The 25,544-nt window shown below is 34.3% G+C and overlaps 3 protein-coding genes across 3 annotated transcripts; all 3 read right to left on the reverse strand.

Annotated features, from left to right (window-relative positions):
• Positions 1-725: 725 nt before the first annotated feature.
• LOC118344888 (heat shock 70 kDa protein 4-like) lies at positions 726-4,143 on the reverse strand. The gene is made up of 2 exons (XM_035686795.1): positions 3,479-4,143; positions 726-2,196 (listed from the first exon to the last, which is right to left on the reverse strand). The coding sequence occupies exons 1-2, from the start codon at positions 3,702-3,704 to the stop codon at positions 986-988; spliced, it is 1,437 nt and encodes a 478-aa protein (XP_035542688.1). The 5' UTR covers positions 3,705-4,143; the 3' UTR covers positions 726-985.
• Positions 4,144-10,532: 6,389 nt separating this feature from the next.
• On the reverse strand, positions 10,533-11,228 carry LOC118344779. Its single transcript, XM_035686172.1, has one exon. It carries the CDS (start codon positions 11,226-11,228, stop codon positions 10,533-10,535), a length of 696 nt encoding a protein of 231 aa, XP_035542065.1.
• A 7,664-nt stretch (positions 11,229-18,892) lies between these two features.
• LOC109018231 (heat shock cognate 70 kDa protein-like) lies at positions 18,893-22,902 on the reverse strand. The gene is made up of 2 exons (XM_019000397.2): positions 22,498-22,902; positions 18,893-20,816 (listed from the first exon to the last, which is right to left on the reverse strand). The coding sequence occupies exons 1-2, from the start codon at positions 22,715-22,717 to the stop codon at positions 19,135-19,137; spliced, it is 1,902 nt and encodes a 633-aa protein (XP_018855942.2). The 5' UTR covers positions 22,718-22,902; the 3' UTR covers positions 18,893-19,134.
• Positions 22,903-25,544: the final 2,642 nt, after the last annotated feature.

Consider the following 25,544-nt stretch of genomic DNA (forward strand, 5'->3'; position numbering starts at 1 on the left):
TTAACCTTGAGGACAAGGTTCTTTAAAGGGAGGGAATTTGTTATGATCCCCAAGTAAACAAACCGCACCGTTTTGAAGGCCAATGAAGAAAACTGAGCTACTAGTCTACAACTTGCCGTTTAGATCAATAGTTGTTGCAATCTGTTATTTCTATTCTATTTTTCTTTCCACGTGTTGCATTTTCATTAGTTTTGTTAATCATGGGCTACCTCCATATGTTAGCCAGAAATGGCACCGTGAGAGGCATCTGGAAAATTATTTCTGAAACTTGTATTTTTATTTGAGAGGAATTGGAGACCTCGAATACTCCAAAGTATAGCCATCATTTTTATCTTCTTGTTCTTGGTTCTCTTTTAGTGTCAATATTACTATTCTTTCCATTGGGGTCTTAACAGAGGGAGAGGGGAAATGATCTGCACTTAGAGATAGAGTGTGGTCGGTTGAGAGGAATTTGATGTGAGAAGAACTGGAGAGTGGGTACATTGGGGAGTTACTAGAGTGGAGTTGTTTTCGGTTGAAGAAACCGATAGTGGAAGGAAAAACAAAAAAAAAAAAGAATTCTGGGCGTGGGTGAGGGGTAACGGAAAAAGGAAAAAAAAAAAAAATGCAAAGGGACAAAAGAAAAACTCACCAACGACGCCGTTTTCTGGGGTCTTCATAAACTGAAATTCTTTTGAGTCTGGGCCTGGGCCTGGGCCTTGGGCCCGAGTATTACACAAACACTCTCAGATCAACACCAACATATATATAACAACAACCAGAAATTTCACACCATAAATGTCAAATGTTGCAACATGTAACGATCGAACAGTACTACTGCAAATTTAAACACACCAACAATATTAAAACTAGTACAATTAAAAGGTCCGACAAACAAAGTGGTAACATATTAATTATATCGCTGCAACTTTAGTACGAGTTCCATTCGGCAGATCGACTACATATATAGCAGTCATCTCTAACTTGATCAACTGGAGCTGCTCGATTATTTATGTTGTTTGATCTTTGCAATGAAGGGATCGTAGTATTGTTTAATCTCTTTCAGATTTTTCTTGATCAAGTTTTCGTCTGCCTCCGAAAGCTGAACGTAGTCTAACCACCGAGTCAAATGGAGAATCGCATCTTCAATCTGCTTCTCAAATGCAGGCTCAAGCTTGGAACGAATCTTTCCATCCTCCACAGCATTTTTCATCTCGGAGGCATAGCCCTCCAAAATTCCCTCAGCCTTGGCTTTCTCTTTGTATTTTTCATCTTCAGCATTGAAAATCTCTGCATCCTGAATCATCCTATTAATCTCTTCCGCGGTCACTCTCGCCCTCATATCGTTGGTGATAGTGATCCTGTCGCTCACGCCCGAGGTTTTCTCCCGAGAAGAAACCTCCAAGATGCCATTGGCGTCGTTATCAAAGTTTTGTTTGATCTTTGCAATGAAGGGATCGTAGTATTGTTTAATCTCTTTCAGATTCTTTTTGATCAAGTTTTCGTCTGCCTCCACAAGCTGAACGTAGTCTAACCACCGAGTCAAATGGAGAATGGCATCTTCAATCTGCTTCTTAAATGCAGGCTCAAGCTTGGAACGAATATTTTCATCCTCCAAAGCATTTTTCATCTCGTAGGCATAGCCCTCTAAAATTCCCTTAGCCTTGGCTTTCTCTTTGTATTTATCATCTTCAGCCTTGAAAATCTCTGCATCCTTGATCATCCTATTAATGATCTCTTTCTCGGTCACTCTCGCCCTCATGTCGTTGGTGATAGTGATCCTTTCGCTCACGCCGGAGGTTTTCTCCCTAGCAGAAACCTTCAAGATGCCATTGATGTCAATATGAAAGGAGACAACAACCGTAATCTTACCCCTAGGTGCAGCAGGAACGCCAGAAAGCGTAAATTTTCCCAACAAATAATTATCCGCAGCTCTTGTTCTTTCTCCCCCGTAAACACAGAACAAAATACTAGTTTGGTTGTCCTCGACCGTTGTGTAGTTTCGTTCCATTTTGGTGGGAATGGCGGTATTTCTTGGAATCACAACAGACATTATACCATCGTTGGACTCCACCCCAAGGGATAGAGGAATGACATCTACAAGCACAATGTCTTGAACTCTCTCATTCCTCGTACCAGCCATGATTGCAGCTTGGACAGCGGCTCCATAAGCCACTGATTGATCCGGGTTCCGGCTCCTTTTAGGCTCCATGCCGTCTAAGAATATTTTTTTATGAAGATCTGTTAATAATTTAAGAGGTTTTGATATTCTTAAAATTTAACTTTCTCATAATTTTTTTTTTAAATATCATTTAAATATAAATATTTATTAATATAAAATATTTAATTTTTTTATCTAATCATTACTTAATTATTATCCTAACACAAAAATCAATACAATTTTTACAAACTTTAAAATAAAAATAAAAAACTAATATAGCTTTGTCCAACTTTAAAATAAAATAATATATTCAAATAATTTTTTAAATGATCCAAGTGTCCAAACCATTCTTTACTCTCTCGAGATTTGCTACATAACCTCCACCACACTTCACACTTCATACTTTTTTAAATTTTTTAAATTTTTAATATTTTTTTTAAATTTTTTTTTGAGTTTATTCTTTTTAAATTATTTTAAATTTTTTATTCATTATTTATATAATAAATATTTAATAAAAGAAAAAAATAATAAAAATTAAAAATAATGTGAAGTATGGAGGTTGTATAAATAGTAGGAGGTTGAGTAGAAGAATAAACCCTTTCGCTAGCTACGCAACATAGGCAGCCGCTATGGCCACTAGCGGAAGAAAGCCTCCAAATAAAATCTTCCAATCTTTCTTAAGGGAAAAAAGCCACAGTTAGGAGAAATTGATTGATATACAGTAAGTGGATATACAGTAAATTGACATAAAAGTTAAAAGTTAAATAAAATATTATTTTTAAATATTATTATTATTTTAAAATTTAAAATATTAAATTATTTAATATATTTTATATTAAAATTTTAAAAAAATTATTTAATTAATATATTTTATATTAAAATTTTAAAAAAATTATAATAATTAAATAAGAAGAAACACTTCGAAATCCAGACCGGGCCTAAGTCAATGGAGAATATCAAATTTGAATGGATCTTATGTAATTGATAATATCTTTCATTAATTTTTTATATTTCTCTCTTCTTTCTTGATCTAAACATGCACCGATCTTTTCTTGCTATATATCTTCCTGTTGCGTGGATCTTTTTTTATTGAAATCTCACAATTGATTTTACCAAAAAAGTACTCACGTAAGCCATTAATATAAATGCTTCTAAGAAACCATTTGCAAAATTAAATTAAATTAATAAAATCCTACCTAGATCAACAATGTCTCAACAGAGAAGATGTAGAAAATCTTAAATATTCTTTTCTTTGCAAAAACGATAGAAATTAAATTTATTTCGAAAGTTGTTTATAACTTCTCAAAAAGAAAGAAATTAGAAAGAAAGAGAAATTACCAAAGACGGAGTTGGTGGGGTTCATGGCGATCTGGTTCTTGGCGGCATCACCGATGAAGTACTGCTGCATATCAGTCATGAATGCGACACACGATGGAGTCGTTCTATTCCCCTGATCATTAACTATTGTCTCTACTCTATCATGTTGCCACACAGCAACGCAGGAGTACGTCGTCCCCAGGTCTATCCCTATCGCCGGACGCAACATCCTTCTGTCGTCGGCCATTCTCGACGTCCAGATCAACAATCACAACTAAAGATTGATCAAGTACTAGCTAGTTGTATATTCAGAGGTGGAAGAAGAAAGTCATTTTTATAGAGTGAGTCCTTTTTATGGAGTGAGTCCTTTTTATAGTGTGTTTCTAATAAAACTAGAGCAGCAGAGATGTTTGTAAAAAGGTTTCAATGAAAGCCGTGTGTAGAATATATTTATTTTTGAATACAATGTCCTCTGCACATTAATGAATATTTATAGATAGACTTCATAACAGAATACAATACTTGGACTATTCATCTACACGTAGTAGCCTAGTCACCCATTTCGTAGCAAGAAGATTCTGTAGAAATATTCTCCAAGCTTCTGGAATGCGCCTCTGATTTACGGAGTGGTGATGCTACTGCCTTGATAGTTTCCAGCTTGCTTACGGATGGAGTACAGACGGACATGCATGCGGCATCTGTACTACGGTACAACCTACATGAAATCAAGTATGAGTCAACTCATTCGTTGCAAATAGTTTAATTACTTTAATCTGGTCGGTGCTGCCCGCATGGAAAATACTTAGCCAAATCATTGACGGCATTCAGTTTACGAGTCACAAGCGTGTAAGTTTCGTCTAGCTCAAGCGCAGACACGGCCAATGTTGATAAAAGAGCATCTCCACCCGCCACCGGCCTATATTAATTGATCTTTAGCAAAATTTTAATAAAAAAAAAATGAAAAGTGAAGAAAAGTGAGTTACTCGATCGGCTCCCTACATTAACTTTTGATTTTAGGATTACTATCGATCGTTAAATTGAATATGATATTACAACTCATTCGTTGCAATATTATATTCAATTTTTAACTTTCATCTCAATTCATCTCATCTCAACTCACTATTTCAATTGCACTCTGATGAGATAGGATGTGATAGTTTGAATAACCAAATTTAACTAATTTTTATTAACAAACACACATTTTCACAGTGTTATGTACTATTTCAATTCCCAAATAACTATATATTTCTAATCTTTTTTCATTTCGAATTTAATTATATATTTCAATTCCTTAATTACTAATTTTTAAAATTTAACCATTACAAAATATTAGCGTTGAAAAAAGCAAATTTTGACAAAAAAATGATATTATTCTTAAAAATTTAATAATTTTGAAAATATTATCGTACCTACAAAAATAATTATTCAAATTTTGGTTTAAATTATTCTCTAAAGAGTTGTAGTTCAAAACATAAGAATAGTGATCGTGTAGTTAAAATTGAAAAAGGAAGTGAGAGAAAACGCCATTCCTTTGCTCACACATGCAGATTGTGCGACTTCCCACCAATTAATTAGTTAAATCCATAAGAGATAGACATTTGACTTGTCAACATTGGCTACGGCCTGCATGCACGTTGGGTTGGCTACAAGAAAAATAAAAGAATGATTATAAAAAAACAAAAGAACCCAACACAACTTTTACACAATTCAATAATATTAAAATATTTTTTTATTTTAATGGATTGAATTTTAAAAAGTAATTATATTTTAATAGAAAGTTGTGTAAAAATTCTAATTCTGCTCAATATACAAAGATCTATGCTACGGTCACCTAAAAAGGGATCCAATATATGTTCGGAATGTGTATTTTATTTTTTATTTTTAATTTTAATTTTTTTATGTATTTTTTTAATCATCATAAATATTTTTAATAAAAATAAAAAATTTATAATATTATTAAAAAACACTTACTTAATTATTAAGATAAAAAACAAAAAAAAAATTCAAGACACAACTTGGAGACCTAAATTTGAGATCCAAAATATTTCTCATATATAAAAGATTAGGAGAGGAAACTGGAGGCAAAATTCAGCTTTAATAAGTGATTGCAGACTGATTTGAAAAGGAAAGGCATCTAGATGAGAAACGCTTTTTCCAAGATTGCATGTTAAATAGTTTGTATGGCATGGCTCTAGAATTTTGGTACCACTAAAGCGAAATACAAAAATAATAAGAAAAAAAATAGTCGAAATTTTTACTTTTTTGTAACATTTCCTCATCAATATTAATTAAGAGTGCTACCTGCACCTCATCCAGCTCCGCTCACGGATGGACGAGGTGGAGAGTTGGATCCCTAGACCCTAGTCTCGCCCCCTGCGAGTAGGTGTTGGGGGGGCGAATCGACACCCAAAACCATCCATCCATTGCCCACCATGCGCTTCTAAGGAGGGAGTAATAGAACAATTAAATAAAATGTATTGTTTGAAAAACTTTCCTTGATCGAGAGAGTATTTTTGAATTATATTTATAGAGTATTCATAAATATCAAAATATACACAAATACAATCACGAAAAGATTAGGAAGCTCTATCTCTATTTGGTTGTTGCTGAACTTTGTCCTTATAGCTTAACCTATATATGGTTGTTGTTGGGCTTTATCCTTATCAGATACTTGCACTACCTTATCAAATAATGCTTCAACAGCTCCCATCAAGGTCAACAGTACAGGCTACAACATGTAGGTTGAGCTTGGAACACAAGAAGTGAAACCGAGTAGAAACAATCAATTTTGTAAAGAGGTTAGCAATCTGATCCTTACTCAATAAGAACCGAACATCAAGATTTCAAGAGGACACTTTATCTCTAGCAAAATGGAAGTCGAATTCTATATGCTTAGTACGGGCGTGAAAGGCAGGATTGACATAGAGGTAGGTGGCACCGATATTGTCACACCACAATATCGGTGGCTTATCAGTATCAAATCCGAGCCCACGAAGTAAGGGCTGAAACCAAACCAATTCAGCAATGAAATTAGCAAGAGCGCGATACTTAACTTTAGTAAACGAGCGAGCCACAATGTGTTGTTTCTTAAGACTCCAAGAGAGAAAGTTAGGACCCAAGAATACACAAAAGTCGTGGTGGACCTTCTGTCATCAAAGCAGCCTGCCCAATCTGCATCTGAGAATCCCATGAGCTGTGTTGAATGTGAGCGCCTAAGAAGGAGACCATGGTCGATGGTGTGTTTGAGGTATCACAGTATACGTTTGACAGCCTGCAAGTGAATAGATGAATCGAATACAATCTCCTTCCTCAGGTTTTACTTCTTGGCACAGTGCTTAGATAGCCAGTTCATTCCTAATATAAAATCAAACCCCATTAGACTGAAGATAATAAGTTTTGCTTCCATTATCTTTCCTTCTGGACTTAGGGGACAGTCTCTAATGATTCAAGTACAAGTGATTATACTTCCATTGGGAATCGTAACTACTATGGTTAGAGGTAGTGATTCTATCGATAGGTTACACGCTCCTGCAAATGCCACTGACACGAAGGACCTCTTTGTGCCAAAGTCAAATAAGGAAAACGCTGTATATCCGTATAGTGAGACATTACCTATAGTGTAATCAACTACCATATACTTAATAGCTAAATCAAAAGGATTAATTCCTATAAAAAAGAAAGGGTCATTTTAGGGAAAATACCAATAATGACTTCAATCAACTCTATTCCTGATGCTTCGTCATCTACTTCTCCGGGAGTAATGGCATAAACGCGGGCCTGAGCAGGTGGGTCTCTGATTCTTTTTTTTTGTTAATTCGGTTAGAGGAATTTTTGCCTCCTTGAGTATTATGAGGGTAGTCCCGAATCATATGGCTAGGTTTTCCACATTCGAAGCATGTCCCCAACCCAAATCTGAATACTCCGTCGTGGCTTTTTCCACACTTTCGATAGGTAGTAGGTGGGGTGGGTATTACGCTCTTTTCTTTGTTAGCTCCTGACACCATCCTTCTTTTTACGCTATTTCCTCCCACATGTGCCGCACCGTGCACAGAGGCGGCAAGCAGCAAGCCGTGCATGGAGGTGGCAAGTGGCAAGCCGTGCACGGAGGTAGTGAGCAGCAAGCCCTGGACATGAAACCATTGGGTGCACACCAACGTGCACCCTTATGTCCGCTGTGCATGGCGTGCATAGTGCATCCCTCACGTGCACAATGCAAGCCATGCACTCCACCGGTTTATTTTATTTTATTTTAAACAGGATTAACTAAATAAGCATATCACTAATAATAAGAAAAGAGATAAAGCTAAAAGATAAGGCAATGAATAGATAAATTGAAAGAAGTTGACTCAGACTCCTAAAAGGAAAGAGCTTCATAAGACTAGTAGAACTCAATCACTCAAAAGAAGGAAATAGATCTCTATATAAGAAGGAGATCTCCACAAATCTAGATAGGGTCTCAATGCCCAGACTCCACCATACACAATGATTCCAAAGGATCTTCTCTCAAGAGACGCACCATCTTCAACCTCTGAAAATTTCTTTATTGTATTGAAAGATATGTGAGACTATGAGAAATTGTTACATCACCTATTATAGTGGATTTCGTCCCAAAACAACCTTTGGACGTAGTATTTTTTTCCAAGCCACGTAAATCTTTGTGTCTTTTTTTATTTGTCTTTTATTTACTTATTTATTGTTTACTTCATGAATGAACGCGAAAAGTATCGTATCGACACCCTGAACCATTATCGTGAATTGGGAATGACTCTTTTTTCCGTTTTGGTTAGTTGTGCAAACTTTTAGCAATAACATATGTCATTTAAGTAAATCTAACCCAAAATAAACAATCTTCTCAAAATAATTTTTCAAATATCAAAATTTTAAGAACTTCGAGAGTCACGAGATCAAATAGATGTTGCCCACCAAACAAGACTTTGTAAAAAGTGCTCTCACTTCCTCTTCCCTTTTTTACTTGTAACATTTTTTTTTTTTTTTTGAAATGAAAACTCACTTCTCATTAACTGCAAAAAGACATTACAGATGTAAATCAGTCCATAGGACTTGTAGAACACAGCTGGAACAGAATCCCACCAAACATTAGTTGAAATAACATTTCTAGAAAATCTTGCTAGCTTGTGTGTAGCTTGATTGGCTTCCCTAATGATGTGAACAATTGAACAACTCTGAAATCTGCTCTTGAGGTGCTGAATATTTATTACTACATTCTCATACATGGAGTTCGAATTAGTAGGATTACTTATTTCTTGAACTAAAAGTAGTGAATTAGTTTCAATGCATAAAAACCAAAGGCCAAGAGGGAAGCAGAATTGCAATCCTCTCAATATTGCAATGAGCTCGATCTCTAGGGGTTCCATCATAGCATCTTCTTTCTTGCTTACTCCCATTAACGCTTTCCCTTCCCAATCTCTTAAGATGAGACCTACCCATGCATTACCCTCAGCATGAAAGATAGCCCCATCCACATTGAGTTTTGTTATACCTTGTAGAGGTAACTGCCATTGAGACAACTTCTTGAAACTGCTCTAATCTACAGCTTTAATTGCCTTGAAGGTCTGATGTAACGAAAGAGCATAGTTAATGATCTCCTCAAGTGTGATCTGTTTCTTCTCAAAGACCCATGATTTCTTCTGTTCCAACATGCCCAAGCTATCATAAATACTTTTTCCAAGGTCTGATGTTGGTTAGGCCTGCAACCCGATCCACTGAAGCCAGCTTTGGGGCCGACCCGACCCGACCCGCAAACATTTAGAATAGATACTAAACCGATCCGTCCCACATGTTTGCGGGTCGGGTCAAGAATTCAGAACCAACATTTCACCTCTTTCCATTTTCCCTTTCTTCATTTTCTAACCACTGACACCCCACCACCACTAACTTGTCTGTGATGAAGCGAAGAAAAAGCCAGACCAATAATATCTACAGCGTCAAAAAATGATGGTCAATGATGAAGTCAAGAAGAAACAAAATCTGCAGAGTAAAAAATCATTTTTCTATGATGAATCGAAGAAGCTAGAACGAAAACATCTTCAGCGTCAAGAAATGCCAGTGGACAGAGTGGGGATGGAAATCCTGAGTAGAATCACGAGATGCACTTTGATCTTAAAGAAATCTCGGTTCTTGATGATGACTGCAAGCAGAATATTTTTTTGAAGTTCGATCTTCACTGTGAAGGTATCGTTCTTGGAAAGAAAACCATCGGCAAAGTGCAAGTTCCGATATTCAAGGACTTGATAGATGATGAGCTCAACGGAACTGTGAGGTTTATGAGCTCAACATCACAATCTACATCAGCATAATATTAATTTGATGATCCAACAAAAAATCCATAAAAAAAATACCAAAGGAAAAGTTCAAATATTCAAGCCCATCAAATTACCATTAAAAACTAAAAAAAAAGATGGCTTCAAGGATGATTGGAACCGAAAAACCCCCGTAACCAAAAACATCACTTTCTTTTTTCTTAACTTTCTCAGTAGCCAAACAAAAGGGCAATTTTCTAACTTTTCATAATTCAAACAAACATATGCATGATTACTAAAAAAAAAACTAAATGATCAAATGCGAAACCACATAAAGAAGCCTACATACTAAAAACTTCATTTTTCTTTCCATTCACTCTACTTTCTCACCAACCAAACAAAACCAAGGTTCCCACTCACCGGAAACAATGTCTTCCAGAATTCAAAATGGGTCTGGGGTGCCTCGGCTATCCTAGTGGTCCATGAGATAGCATCATGAGAGAACCACAAGCAAGCAAATTCGGTCAAGTCCAAGGAATCAAGGATACCTACAGGTGGCTTAGAGCAAAGACGTGGAACAAGAGCAATGTTTGCAGCAAAACCTGGTGGATTTTTGCTTAATTCGGTATTACTCTTTTGATTTATAGCTCTAGTTTCCGCCCATCGTAAGCCTCGCATTTGATTTGTAGCTTTCAAACTAAGATTCCGCAGTGGGAGAAGACTTTTCTTTTTCACTGCAATGGATTTCGACTTTCGGGTTCAAAGGTGTCGTCCGATATTGGTCAGATTGGATGGATGATGAAACCGACATTTACTCAACCCGACATTAACGGGTTCAACCCAATCGGGTTGTGTGGATTGTGCGGCCCAGCAGGCATTTTGCACAGGCCTAATGTTCGTAATCTTTCATAGGTGAATCGAACCCAACAGACTCCATGAGCAGACAGGTTTATGCATTTGCCACACATCAAAGGTTTAGTGACATCCAAACTGACCCTCATTCTAATGAACTGCCCCCATGCTACTTCATCCTTCTCTATATTAATCTCCTCTACTGTACCAATACAATCACCAATCATTCTCACCACCTTCTCATTCATTGCACCCAAAGGAAGTTCATATAGTCTGATCCAGAAAACTACCTTTACTATCTTTATTTTGTTGGCCAGTATATCTCCTTCAAAATTTTGCATCAATACCAGATTCCTATCAAAAGGCCATGGTCCTTCACGTTGCACTCTGGCTTTCTCCCTTTGATCTTCGAATTCCACCAGTAGCAGTTTAGATCCCAATTCCTTAAACCAAATCTTCTTTACAGGTCGCCAGATTCTCCTCAAGTTTTGCTTGAAAACCTCATGATTGTAGTGCTTATCCATGAGTAGAGATACCAGCAAAGAATGTTCTCCCCTTTGTTTAGTTTCTTCTAACAGCACCTCTTCCACAATGATTTCCTCCTTCTCTTGTTCCGACAATGACAGCCTTTGACTTAGTACTTCTTGAGACTCTTCCATGATAGAGGAGCCCGTAACCTGTACTAAGAGGAAAGAAACCTTTGGTGCTTTTTTACTTATAACATTAATGCTGCAAGAGAGAACCAAAAAAAAAAAAAAATTTAACTGGAATCAAAACATAATGTGAAATTCACTTTTACACATACCTCAGCTTTTTTCAATTATAAATACACACCCACCGTACTGTAGATTTCACATTTCAAAAATTAAAAGAAAAATTACATTCTTACTTTTAATTCTTACAGCTCAATATTATTACTAGAATTTTTTATTTTTTATTTTTTATTTTCACTTAATAATTAAAGAAGTATTTTTTAATAATATTATATTTTTTTATTTTTTTAAAAATATATATATATAAAAGAAAATCAATTATGCTTAACGGCAGCTGCCAGCTCCCACGTAGGACTATCCAAATTAAAACAATTAAAATTGAAGTTTGAAAAAGGTGTGACTGTTCGGCGGTCGTCCAGTGGTTTTTCATTCATCACCCATCGATTTCTAGAGACAATTGCCACCCTCAAATTGCAGCTGAATTGATGGTGATTAATCAACCTGAGGTGGCAGCTGAATATTATGATGACGCCAGTCCTTTCCATTTTATAAGTGTTGGGAAATTTCGAAACAATCCTTTGCTCACACATGCAGATTACCAATTAATTAGTTAAATCCATAAGAGATAGACATTTGACTTGTCAACATTGGCTGCGGTCTGCATACACGTTGGGTTGGCTACAAGAAAAATAAAAGAATGATTATAAAAAAACAAAAGAACCCAATACAACTTTTACACAATTCAATGATATTAAAATATTATTTTATTTTAATGGATTTAACTTTAAAAAGTAATAATATTTTAATAGAAAGTTGGGTAAAAATTCAAGTTCATGTATTGTGTGCTCAATATGTAAAAGATTAGGAGAGAAAATTCGAGGGAAAATTCAGCTTAATTAATAAGTAATTACAGAGTGATTTGGAAAGAAAAGACATCCAGATCAGAAACGATTTTTCCAAGTTTGCATGTTAAAGAGTTTGTACGGCATGGCTCTAGAATTTTGGTACCGCCAAAGGGAGATACAAAAATAATAAGAAAAAAAATTGGTAGGAGTTTTTACTTTTTTGCGACATTTCCTCGTCAACATTAATTAAGAGTGATATCTGCACCTCAAAGACGGTGGCTGTAGACTCCTTGGATGGGGGTGGAGAGTTGGGTCCGTGGAGCCTAGTCTCGCCCCCCGTGGGTAGGTGACCCCTTTTGGATGTTGGGGGGCGAATTGACACCCAAGATCGTTTATCCATTGCCTACGTCGAGTTTCTAAGGAGAGAGTAACATAACAATTAAATAAAATGTATTGTTTGGAAAACTCTCCTTGTTCAAGAGAGAGTATTTTTGTATTATATTTATAGAATAGAATACAGAGTATTCATAAACATCAGAATATACACAAATACAATCACGTAAAGATTATGAAACTCTATCTCTATTTGGTTGTTACTGAACTTTGTCCTTATAGCTTAACCTATATATGGTTGTTGCTGGACTTTATCCTTATCAGATACTTGTACTAGCTTATCAGATAATGCTTCAACAGCTCCCCTCAAGGTAAACGGTACATGCTACAGCATGTAGGTTGAGCTTGGAACACAAGAATTGAAACCGAGTAGAAACTATCGATTTTGTAAAGAGGTCAGCGATCTGATCTCTTTACACTGGAGTTTTTGCTCTTTTGCAACATTTCCTCATCAACGTTAATTAAGAGGGATACCTACACCTCAAAGACGGTGGCTACCGACTCTGCCCAAGGATGGGCGGGGTCGAGAGTTGGGACCCTGTGCCCTAGTCTCGCCGCCGTGGGTACGTGCCTCTGTTTGGATATCGAGGGGGTGAATTAGCACCAAGGGCCGTCCATCCACTACCCACGACAAGAATCTAGGGAGAGAGTAACATAACACTTAAATAAAGTGTATTGTTTGCAAAACTCTCCTTGATCAAGATAGAGTATTTTTGTATTAGATTTATAGAGTAAAATAGATATCCAAACAAATATTATATATATATGTAATATTTAATATTTTAAATATATTATATGTTTAATATTTAATATTAATATCCAAACAAAATGAATGGTTCGGTCAAGATCGGACCGGACCGAGACTAACCGAATGTGTATATATATATAAATATTATATATATAATATTATTATATATATATATATTAGTTGTACAAATTAATTATGTAATTTTCATCCAAGGGATTAGCATTGATCTTATGTAAAATGAAATTATTTAATATTCATTAACCATATAAAAAATGTTAAAGAGATCACTTAATTTTAATTTTACTAATTTGATTAATTTTTTGTATTAATTGTTTTGTCAAAAAAAGAAAAAAGAGGAAAAACAATATTCATGGACCGAATCAAATTGACTAGACAGATAGCTAACGGTCCGATCTAGCAAAAATAATGGATCGAAATTTTTGATCCATGACCTCCCTCGACTGGACCGGACCAGACCGATTACACCCTTAGTCTTGAGATGGCTGAGAAGTTGCCCGGAGAGCAATTGGACTTGCAATGTTGTCAGCTCGATATGTGAGATCAAACATGTGATAGCAACGAAGTGTAGTTAGCCTAGGCGATGGTAGACTTGACAGGTGGGCTTTCCACCAGAGGATGGCCCGCTAGAGTTCTGGGAGCATCGACCATGCCCACGTCCTCTCCCTCTAGAGTAGGAGGTGAACCGAGAAGAAGACTATGGTCCTTGGTGAGGAGGCATACCAGAACAAGCAACAATATTGGTAGAGGGTTGAGAAAAGTCCACTGGAGAAGAATGTTGTTCTAGACGAAGTTTATGGATAAGGAGGTGACCATAAATCTCATCTAAGGATAGTGGATCAACTCTAGTTGTAACAGAGGTGACAAAAGGATCATAGTCAGGACCAAGACCTGCAAGAAGATATGAGAAAACCTTATGCTCTTGAAGAGGTTGTCTAGCAGGAGTGAGAAGGTAAGCAAATTTTGATTTAATGAAAATAATCAACCATGGAAAGACCTCTTTTCTTGGTTGTGGCAAGTTGTAAATGAGAGTAGACAATACGAGCATGGGAATGTGATGTAAAATAATTTTCAAGAGCAGTCTAGAAGGCATGGGAAGTATTATAACTGTGTACATGAGTTAGAATATTTTCAGATAGGGAGGAGAGAAGGGTGTCAAGAATGAGTTGGTCTTGTTGACACCACGTATGGTAAGCAGGGTTGGGGAGGGAATTGGGTAGTAAAGGAGCAGGGGTAGATATAGTGCCATCAAGGTAGCCAAAGAGTTGCTAACCACGGAGGAATGGAATTATCTTAGCCTTCCATAATAAGAAGTTGTCTTTTGTGAGTTTGATGGTAACAAGGTGGGTGAGAGTGGTAGGAGAAGAATGCAAGGATTGTGGTTGAGGTGGGGGAGGAGAGATTGAGGAAGATGAATCAGATGAGGCCATAGTAGAAGATACCGTGATTCGAGGGCTCTCGTACCATCACAGAACACTTAAAGAAAGTTTATTGTTTGGAAAAACTCTCCTTGATCGTGAGAGAATATTTTTGTATTATATTTATAAAGTATTGAGAAACATCAAAATATACACAAATACAATCACGTAAAGATTAGGAAGCTCTATCTTTATTTGGTTGGTTGAACTTTGTCCTTATCAGCTTGACCTCTATCTGTTTGTTGTTGGGCTTTATCCTTATCAGATACTTTCATTGCCTTATCAGATAATGCTTCAACAAAGAGAGATACCTGGGGCTAGGGACGATGGCAACTGTGTGGCGAAATAGACAAAGAGAGACTGAGAGAGGAGAGAGAGAGAGAGACTAGGAGAGGGGGTTTTTAAAACAAAACATAATGTCAGACGACTTCATTTAATTAAGAACAAAAAAACAAACTTAAAATAAAACGATAATGTTTATTAAAAAAACTAATATATATATATATATATATATATATATATATGTGTATATAATTTAGGTCGGGCGAATGAGAGAAACTCTAGGCAGGCTTGTGCCCAACCCATCCCCCGACACCTAGATTTGTTCGGAGGTCCACCTGCACATAGAGTGTTTGTGTGCAGGTGCCCTCGACCTTTTAGGGAGGCCGAACAGGGGACCAACGGGGTGGCCCACCGCCCACCCATACTGTTAACCAATCAAACTCAAGCTCAATCTTTTGTTAAAATTCTTGATATTTCAACTACTTCCAAGCACTTCGATATCCAAATCCAACAACTTCGAAACATACTTTAGCACCATGTGATCATGTTGTTATCCTCTTCCTTTTCCTGTCTCTTTTACTTTTTTTCTTGACGAAATGATTCATTGTTGCAAAGAGGATTGGGCTTATGCCCCTAGTTTCTCTTGCTTTGTTCGGGGTACTGCCCCTTTAAGAGCATTCATATCCCATTTTCCATAAAGTTTCCTATAATTTAACTAAAAAGTACATTCTCTAAAATTTTTCCCTAAATTTTATTCATATTTCAAAAACCTCATACATCTCATTCCTTGTTATTTATGTATTTTATTAAAATAATATTTCTCTATTCTTTCTTTATTACTTGTTTTCTCTCACTTCCATTTACAAACTTAACTACTCAATATTTTTTCTTATATTTAACAAAAATTTAAATTGTTTGTTGTGGATATGATAATATTTTTAAAATTAAATTTTTTATATTTTTGAAATTAATTAATTTATTTTTAAAATTATTATTTAAAACTATAACAAATATGAGCATGGGAGAAAGTATAGATGATTGGAAGAAAATTTTATTTTATGTATTAGAATAAAACATTAATAAAAATTGGTTTAGAGGATGAATAGTGATCCCCTATATTTGGGGTACTACTGTTCATTTCCTAAGTCTTTTTCCTAAAATAGGGATTGGGATGTAGGGAGTATTTTGATCAAAAATCTAAAATAAATCTCAAATTATAGGAAATGTTGTGCTTTGGGGCATAGAATGTGAATGCTCTAACTCATGTATTTTTCTACTTTTTCCTGTCAACCAAATCGAATGAATTTTATTTTCTGATTTTATTTGCTGCTATATGTATTGCTTCTATTTTCATAAAGAGTGTTCAATTTTTCCAACAGTAGGAGGCAAGGACAACTCAATATGAATTCATTGAATTGATGTCTAGGTCTCGTTTGGTTACACAATTCAGATGAGATATTTTACTGAAAATTGAATAAAATATTATTAGAATATAATTTCATACCTAATCTCATCAATCAAATCGTTTTTTTTTTTTTTTGATATAGCACTAAAAATACTAACTAAACCAATGGTTTAAGTTTCTTTTTCCAGCTCATGGTCCAAAAATTACCTTTCTCCTCAGGATCACAACTTCTACTAGGCTAGGGTCATGGTCACTAAGGTCAAGTCCTAAGGTGTTTTTAAGTGGGGTGTTACAAGAAGCGATATTCCCTCGTTGAAAAATCATAGATCTAGTGTGATTATTCTACGGATTCTCCGTCGTCGTTGTTGTGAATCCAAAATCCTTCTGACGATGGTGGAGTGTGCTATATAGTAATATACCAGAACAACACTCACAAATTCCACAATGGGTAATATATCGGACAATGGGTAGCTAGTGGCTAGTTGCTTTCCCGCTAGCTTCTGTGCCTCTTTTGATGGCAATGAAACATTAGTAAGGCTCTCGTAGGCTCTATCTAGCTGTCCGTCAGGGTGGCTGGACCTATGTTGCACTTTGCATAAAGGTGGCGAGCAGCAAGCCCTGCACATGAAACCATTTGGCGTGCACCCTTATGTCCGTTGTGCATGGCGTGCATAGCACATCTCTCATGTGCACAATGCAAGCCATGCGCTCCATTGGTTTATTTTATTTTAAACAGGCTTAACTAAATAACCATATCACTAGTAATAAGAAAAAAAGATAAAGTTAAGAGATAAGGCAAGGAGAAGATAAATCAAAAGAAGTTGACTCAGACTCCTAAATGGAAATAGCTTCATAAAGCAAGTCGGAATCAATCACTCAAAAGAAGGAAATAAATCACTATATAAGGAGGAGATATCCACAAATCTAGACAGGGTTTCAATACCCAAACTCCACCATACACAATGACTCCAAAGGATCTTCTTTCAAGAGATGCATCATCTTCAACCTCCTGAAATCTTAAATTTTTCTATTATATTGAGAAATATGTGAGGCCGTGAGAGATTGTAACATCACTTATTATAATGGATTTTGTCCCTAAACAACTTGTGGACTTGGTCTTTTATGCCGAGTCATTTAAATCTTTGTGTCTCTTTTTATTTATTTATTTATTTGTTTATTTATTGTTTATTTCATCGATGACCGTGAAGAGCACCATATTGACACCGCAAATCATCATCGTGAATCAAGGATGAGACTTTCTTCCATTTTGGTCAGTTGTTTAAACTTTTGGCAATAACATATGTCATTTAAGTAAATCTAGCCCCAAATAAATAATCCAAAATGATTTTTGAAATATCAAAATTTTATGAACTTTAAGAGTCACAAGATCGAATAGATGTTGCCCACCAAACAAGACTAATTTGTAAAAAGTGCTCTCACTTCTTCTTCCCTTTTTTACTTATAACATTAATGCTGCACGAAAGAACAAAAAAAAAACAAAAAAAACTTGAATCAAAACATAATGTAAAATTCACTTTTACACATACCTCAGCTTTTTTGAATTATAAATGCACACCCACCGTACTGTAGATTTCACATTCTAAAAATTAAAACAATCAAAATTTGAAGTTTGGAAAAGGTGGTTTTTCATTCATCACCCGTCGATTTCTAGAGACAATTGCCACTCCCTCAAACTGCAGCTGAATTGATGGTGATTAATCTACCCGCGAGGTGGCAGGTGTGGAGGCCAGTCGTGGTTGGAGATGGTCGAACTTTCGTGACCGTGGTGTTGCCTAGAGGCGATGACGAGAAAGAGGAAAAAAACTACCGTTCAGAATTTTAGGATTTACGTTTTATATTTTAGTGTTTATATATAGTTTTGGTCTAAATAATCTTGTGTAATACATATCTTTTAAAAAAATGCTCATCTCTCGATCAAATTTCACTAAAAAAGGTTTTTAACACTTGTTAATTACAACCATAAGAGTTCATTAGAATATTGTACCACTTGCTTAGCTTACTGCTTTATTCATTCATTCATTGAGTTCCCACTGCATCATGACCACCAATACATGAGAATTAATAAAAAATCACTAAATTTATTAATAATTAGTCAAAACCCAGAAGGTCGTAACCTCAAAATGCAGTTCCTGCATGCCAGCCATTAACGTGGAATCCATCGTGAGAGCAGCCCAAGAAAAAAACAATGCAAAACAAAACAAAACAAAAGATGAAAACATACGGTACGCATGCGTACTTTTTGTTTCCCCGAAAAGAAACTAATTATTATATATATATATATATATATATATATATATATATTATATGTGTTGTGAATCTACGAGGAAATCATGTTCGTTCCATTCACTCTTAATTAATATCCAAACAAAGGAACCCTCATTTCATTCCCTTCTTATGAAACTCTCAAACGAGAAAAATACTAAAGTATTCTAATTTTTTTTTTTTTTCCATTCTTTCTTCCAAAACAAGCTGTAACACTCTCAGATCAACACCAACATATATATAACAACAACCAGAAATTTCACACCATAAATGTCAAATGTTGCAACATGTAACGATTGAACAGTACTACTGCAAATTTAAACACACCAACAATATTAAAACTAGTACAATTAAAAGGTCCGACAAACAAAGTGGTAACATATTAATTATATCGCTGCAACTTAAGTACGAGTTCCATTCGGCAGATCGACTACATATATAGCAGTCATCTCTAACTTGATCAACTGGAGCTGCTCGATTGTTCATGTTGTTTGATCTTTGCAATGAAGGGATCGTAGTATTGTTTAATCTCTTTCAGATTTTTCTTGATCAAGTTTTCGTCAGTCTCCGAAAGCTGAACGTAGTCTAACCACGGAGTCAAATGGAGATCAATGGCATCTTCAATCTTCTTCTTAAATGCAGGCTCAAGCTTGCAACTAATATATTCATCCTCCAAAGCATTTTTCATCTCGTAGGCATAGCCCTCTAAAATTCCCTTAGCCTTGGCTTTCTCTTTGTATTTATCATCTTCAGCCTTGAAAATCTTTGAATCCTTGATCATCCTATTAATCTCTTCCTCGGTCACTCTCGCCCTCATGTCGTTGGTGATAGTGATCCTGTCGCTCACGCCGGAAGTTTTATCCCGAGCAGAAACCTCCAAGATGCCATTGGCGTCGATATCAAAGCAAGCAACGATCGTAACATCACCCCTGGGTGCAGCAGGAATGCCAGAAAGCGTAAATTTTCCCAACAAATAATTATCCGCAGCTCTTGTTCTTTCTCCCTCGTAAACACAGAACAAAATACTAGTTAGGTTGTCGTCGACCGTTGTGTAGTTTCGTTCCATATTGGTGGGACTGGCGGTATTTCTTGGAATCACAACAGACATTGTACCATCGTTGGTCTCCACCCCAAGGGATAGAGGAATGACATCTACTAGCACAATGTCTTGAACTCTCTCATTCCTCGTACCAGCCATGATTGCAGCTTGGACAGCGGCTCCATAAGCCACTGCTTCATCCGGGTTCAGGCTCCTTTTAAGCTCCACGCCGTCAAAGAATTCCTGCAACAGCTGCTGGACCTTTGGTATTCTGGAAGAACCACCCGTAAGAACAACATCATGAACACTTCTCTTGTCCATCTTAGCATCAGCCAAACATTTTTCCACCAGGTTAACAGACTTTTTGAAGAAATCCATATTGAGTTCTGAAAATTTGGAACGAGTGATGTTTGAGATGAAATCAATACCCTCATACAGTGCATCCACGGAAATATTAGTATCAAGTGCAGAAGAAAGAACTCTCTTAGCTCTCTCGCATTCAGTTCTCAACCTTCTCATAGCCTTGGCGTTTCCACTTATGTCTTTCTTGTACTTCCTTTTAAATACTTCTACACAATGGTTAACCATTCTGTTGTCAAAGTCCTCACCTCCAAGGTGAGTATCTCCGGCAACAGCCTTCACTTCAAATTTCTTTCCCTCAATGGTAAGAACTGAGACATCTGCAGTACCGCCGCCCAAATCAAAGACCAACACATTTCTTTTACAAATACTACCCAGTACCGCCCTGTCAAGGCCATAAGCAATGGCGGCGGCTGTTGGTTCATTTAGTACGCGCATGACATTGAGGCCTGCAATGCTGCCAGCATCCATTGTAGCCTTACGCTGCGCATCATTGAAGTTAGCGGGGACGGTAACAACTGCATTTTTCACAGTCGTTTCCAGGTAAGTCTCTGCAATCACACGCATCTTTTGTAGCACCATTGATGAGATTTCCACGGCAGAAAACATCTTTCTTTCATTCTTATAAGTGACACTGATCATAGGCTTGTCATCAGAACCTCCAATGACCTGGAATGGCCACGATTTTATATCGCTCTGAACCAAGGGATCACTGAATCTCCTACCGATCAACCGTTTTGAATCTGCAAAATCAAAAGCAATATAGGAAGAAGTGATTTTACAACAAACAATATAAACAACAGATTGCCTAATATTTCTTTTCAAAAAGAAGAAACAGAAGACAAGTTTGTTTTTTCCCTGTCACAGAAGATAAGATAAATCTGTCACAGGCTTGAATTTTATGAAGATATGTTGAAAATTTAACCAGCTTGGACGTTTCAACACTGAGATGAGACATGACATTCTTAAACTTCCCAAAACTTTTTACATCATAATTTATTTTCTAAAATTTATTCAAATACGTAATATTTTTTAATTTTAATTCTTCGAAATTTTTGTCGAATCATTACCTAATCATTATTCAAATAGAAAAATCAATACAACTTTTACAAACTTGAAAATAAAACACAAATTAATATAACTTTTTTAAACTTAAAAAAAATATTAAAAAAATATTTTTAAACAATTTTTTAACTTTATAATATTTTTATTTAAATTTTTCTCAATCGTTTTTCAAAATTTAATAAAACATTTTAATTCTAATAATTTTACTATTATTAACAAAATTCTGAGATACTTCAAGTACTGTCCAAACGAGCCCTTACTTTCTATCCTATCCGGAGTCGGCTCTTCTACTAGGCAACCTAGGAAACTCAAAAGCAATAGAGGACGAAGTGATTTTACAATAAACAATATAATCTACAGATTCACTATTTAGCGGATTGGCCTATAATCTGATTGACGTCTCCAATTTCTAAAAGGAATGTCTGGAGTTCGAAACTTCCTCTCCCCAACTCAAAATAAAATTAAAAAAAAAAACAGATTGACTATTTCTTTTCAAAAAGAATAAACAGTAGACAATTTTTTTTTTTTTTCTCTGGAAGAGAAAATAGATAAGATAAATATAGCAAAGGTTTGAAGACTAATATCAATATTTTTTTATGAAGATCTGTTAATGATGTAAGAGGTTTGGACACAAAGATGGACATGATATTCTTAAATTTTTTTACTTCTCATAATTTCTTTTTCAAATACCACTAAAATATAAACACATTTCAATATCAAATATTTAACTTTTCTATCCGATCATTATTTAATTATTATTTAAACACAAAAACCAATACAACTTTACAAACTTCAAAATAAAAATAGAAACTAATATAACTTTTTCAAACTTTAAAATAACAATAATGTAAAATATATATTCAAACAAATTTTTAACTTTATGAATATCTTTTATGATTATGTTACTAAATAAATATGTTATTTTTATAATTATTTTTCATAATTATATTATGTTTGGATTTTCTCCAGAAGAAACTTTTTCTCTTGTTCATCTCTAGTGTTGGTGTCGAGACATAAAATATTATTCCAAATTCCCATTGATCATAATTCTCTGCATAATAATTATTTTACATACTATCATGTAAGGGTACTGCATTTTTTTTTTTTTTTTTGGTATTTATCAATTTAATAGAAAATATAAATAACAAAATGTATTATTGAATGGTTTTCGTATTATTCTTTGAAGAGGTAACAATGTCTCAACAGAGAAGATGTAGAAAATCTTAAATATTCTTTTCTTTGCAAAAACGATAGAAATGATATTTAAATAATAATACAATTATATTTAAAATTAAATTTATTTCGAAAGTTGTTTATAACTTCTCAAAAAGAAAGAAATTAGAAAGAAAGAGAAATTACCAAAGACGGAGTTGGTGGGGTTCATGGCGATCTGGTTCTTGGCGGCATCACCAGTGAAGTGCTGCATATCAGTGAATGCGACACACGATGGCGTCGTTCTATTCCCCTGATCATTAACTATTGTCTCTACTCTATCATGTTGCCACACAGCAACGCAGGAGTACGTCGTCCCCAGGTCTATCCCTATCGCCGGACACAACATCCTTCCGTCATCGGCCATTCTCGACGTCCAGATAACAATCACAACTAAAGATTGATCAAGTACTAGCTAGTTGTATATTCAGAGGTGGAAGAAGAAAGGCCTTTTCATAGAGTGTGTTTTCCAGCTTGCTTTCGGATGGAGTACAGACGGACATGCATGCGGCATCTGTACTAGGGTACTATACCTACATGAAGTCAAGTATGAGTCAACTCATTCGTTGCAAATAGTTTATCAGAAATGAAAGATTCCATTCACTTTAATCTGGTCCAATATTGATGGAAAATACTTAGCCAAATCGTCGACGGCATTCAGTTTACGAGTCCAACGCGTTTTCATTTTTTTATATTTTAGGACGCTATCACCAGTTTGTAAAATATAATTTAACAGTGAAAAAAGATAAAAAGAGATTATATTTAACTTGTCAACATGGCTGAGAAATAATTTGATATAGTCACAAGCGTGTAAGTTTCGTCTAACTCAAGCGCAGACACAGCCAATGTTGATAAAATAGCATCTCCATCCGCCTCCGGCCTATATTAATTGATCTTTAGCAAAATTTTAATTAAAAAAAAATGAAAATTGAAGAAAAAGTGAGCTACTCGATCGGCTCCCTAAATTAACTTTTAATTTTAGGATTGCTATCGTTTGCATGCCCTCTAAATCGTTCTTTTAATTTTTTTTGTTCTAATTTTATTTATATTCATATGTTTTTATTATTTCTACTCTTTCTTCCAAACTAGAAACAATATCATAAAAATCATTTTTTTTTTCTTTTTGTTAATGTGAGACAGATCATATTTTTATATCTTTTAATAATATTAAATTATAAAGTCATTTTTAGTAAACATTTGTCCGTTTGGTAATATAAATGAGATAAGATGAGATGAAAGTTAAAATTAGTTAAATAAAATATTGTTATAATATTATTTTTGTTTTGGAATTTAAAAATTTGAATTGTGTATTGTATTTTGTGTGTGAATTTAAAAAAATTGTAATGATTATGGCCCCGTTCTGATAATGAAAATATTTCATCTTATCTCATCTCATCTCATCATTACAACTTTTTCAAAATTTCAAACAAAATATAATAAGCATACAATTCAACTTTTTCAACTCTTAAAATAATAATAATAATAATAATAAATAATATTCTAAAAATATTTTATTCAACTTTCAACTTTCATCTCATCTCAACTCACTATTCAAATTATACTCTGACGAGATAAGAAGATATAAGATGAGATAGTTTGGATAACCAAACTTAACTAATTTTTATTAACAAATACACATTTTCAAAGTACGTACGATTTCAATTCCCAAATAATTATATATTTCTAAACTTTTTTTCATTTCGAATTTAATTATATATTTCAATTCCTTAATTACTAATTTTTAAAATTTAACTATTACAAAATATTAGCGTTGAAAAAAATGAATTTTGACAAAAAAAATTATATTACTCTAAAAAATGTAAAAATTTTGAAAATATTACCATACCTCCAAAAACATTATTCAAATTCTGGTTTAAGTTATTCTCTAGTAGTTCAGAACATAAGAATAGTGAGTAGTTAAAATTGTAAAAAGAAGGTAGAGAAAAAAAAAATAAAATAAAAGAGAATATTTTAAAAGAATAGATCAATAAAAGGGAGTGAGATGTAATAAGTTTTGGAAAATTGAGTAAAATTTAGAAAAATATGATTTTTAGTTAAAATTTAAGAAAAAAAATTCCTTGCTCTAAGAATGCTCGAAATTTGCATAATTCGATAGTATATTTAAAATCAATTTTTTAATAAAAAATTAATATTGTTATAATTGACAAGTCGGTATGTAATTATTTTTATAAACAATAATAGATTTGTTTGTCAAATCATAGACGCATCTGTACGAACAATCAAACTGGTCTTTTCAAGTCTTTTTCTATTACAAATAATAATAACAAAAAGTCTTTTAATATTAATATATATACATGTCTATACTTAAAAAACGTTATAACGTTACTGTTTATTACTGTTTATCATGAATAGAAAATCTAAATTAATTATTTTTTTTAATATCTTATTACGGTCTATCGACAGTATGATGAACAGAAATTTTTATTTTTTATTTTTTTTTCATGTAAATGCCAATGTACGACGTAATACCGTAATCGTGCGTGGGCAATGAGAGAGAGGAAGAAAGAAAACGTAGAAAAAATATTGATTTTTTAGTTTTAAATAATCAATGAAGAAGCTGTTTTTTTTTTTCTTCGCATATTTTTTTCGCATATCCTATTACTATTTATTATATCATACACAATCTCAATCAGCCGCTTTTTTTTTTTTTCATATCTTATTACTGTTCATTGACAGTATGATGAACATTAATGAATAGTAAATTTTTTTTTTTTTATCCGTGTGAATGCCAATGTGCGACGTAATACCGCAATAGTGCATAGAGAATGAGAGAGAGGAAGAAAGAAAAAGTGAAAAAAATATTGATTTTTAAGTTTTAAATGATCAATAAAGAAGCTTTTTTTTTTCTTCGCATGTTTTTTTCGCATATTCTATTACTGTTTATTATATCATACACTAAAAATCAACTTTAATTTATAAAATACTAATTTTTTATCATTAAATAAATAATGAAATTTTACTGTACATTTTTAAGAGAAAAAAACTATCTAATTAATTTGAACTTTTAATATAATTTAAATTTCATAATAAATAATGAACATAAATAAATAATAATTTTATTCTTATACATTAGACTATTTTAATATTTGAAATTACACTTTATTTTTTTCTTCAATTTGACAGATGTGGGAAACGTGCTTTTTTTTATCAATTAGAAAATCTTACGTCATACA

This window comes from Juglans regia, chromosome 16 (assembly GCF_001411555.2).
Source record: "Juglans regia cultivar Chandler chromosome 16, Walnut 2.0, whole genome shotgun sequence".
Classification (NCBI taxonomy): domain Eukaryota; kingdom Viridiplantae; phylum Streptophyta; class Magnoliopsida; order Fagales; family Juglandaceae; genus Juglans; species Juglans regia.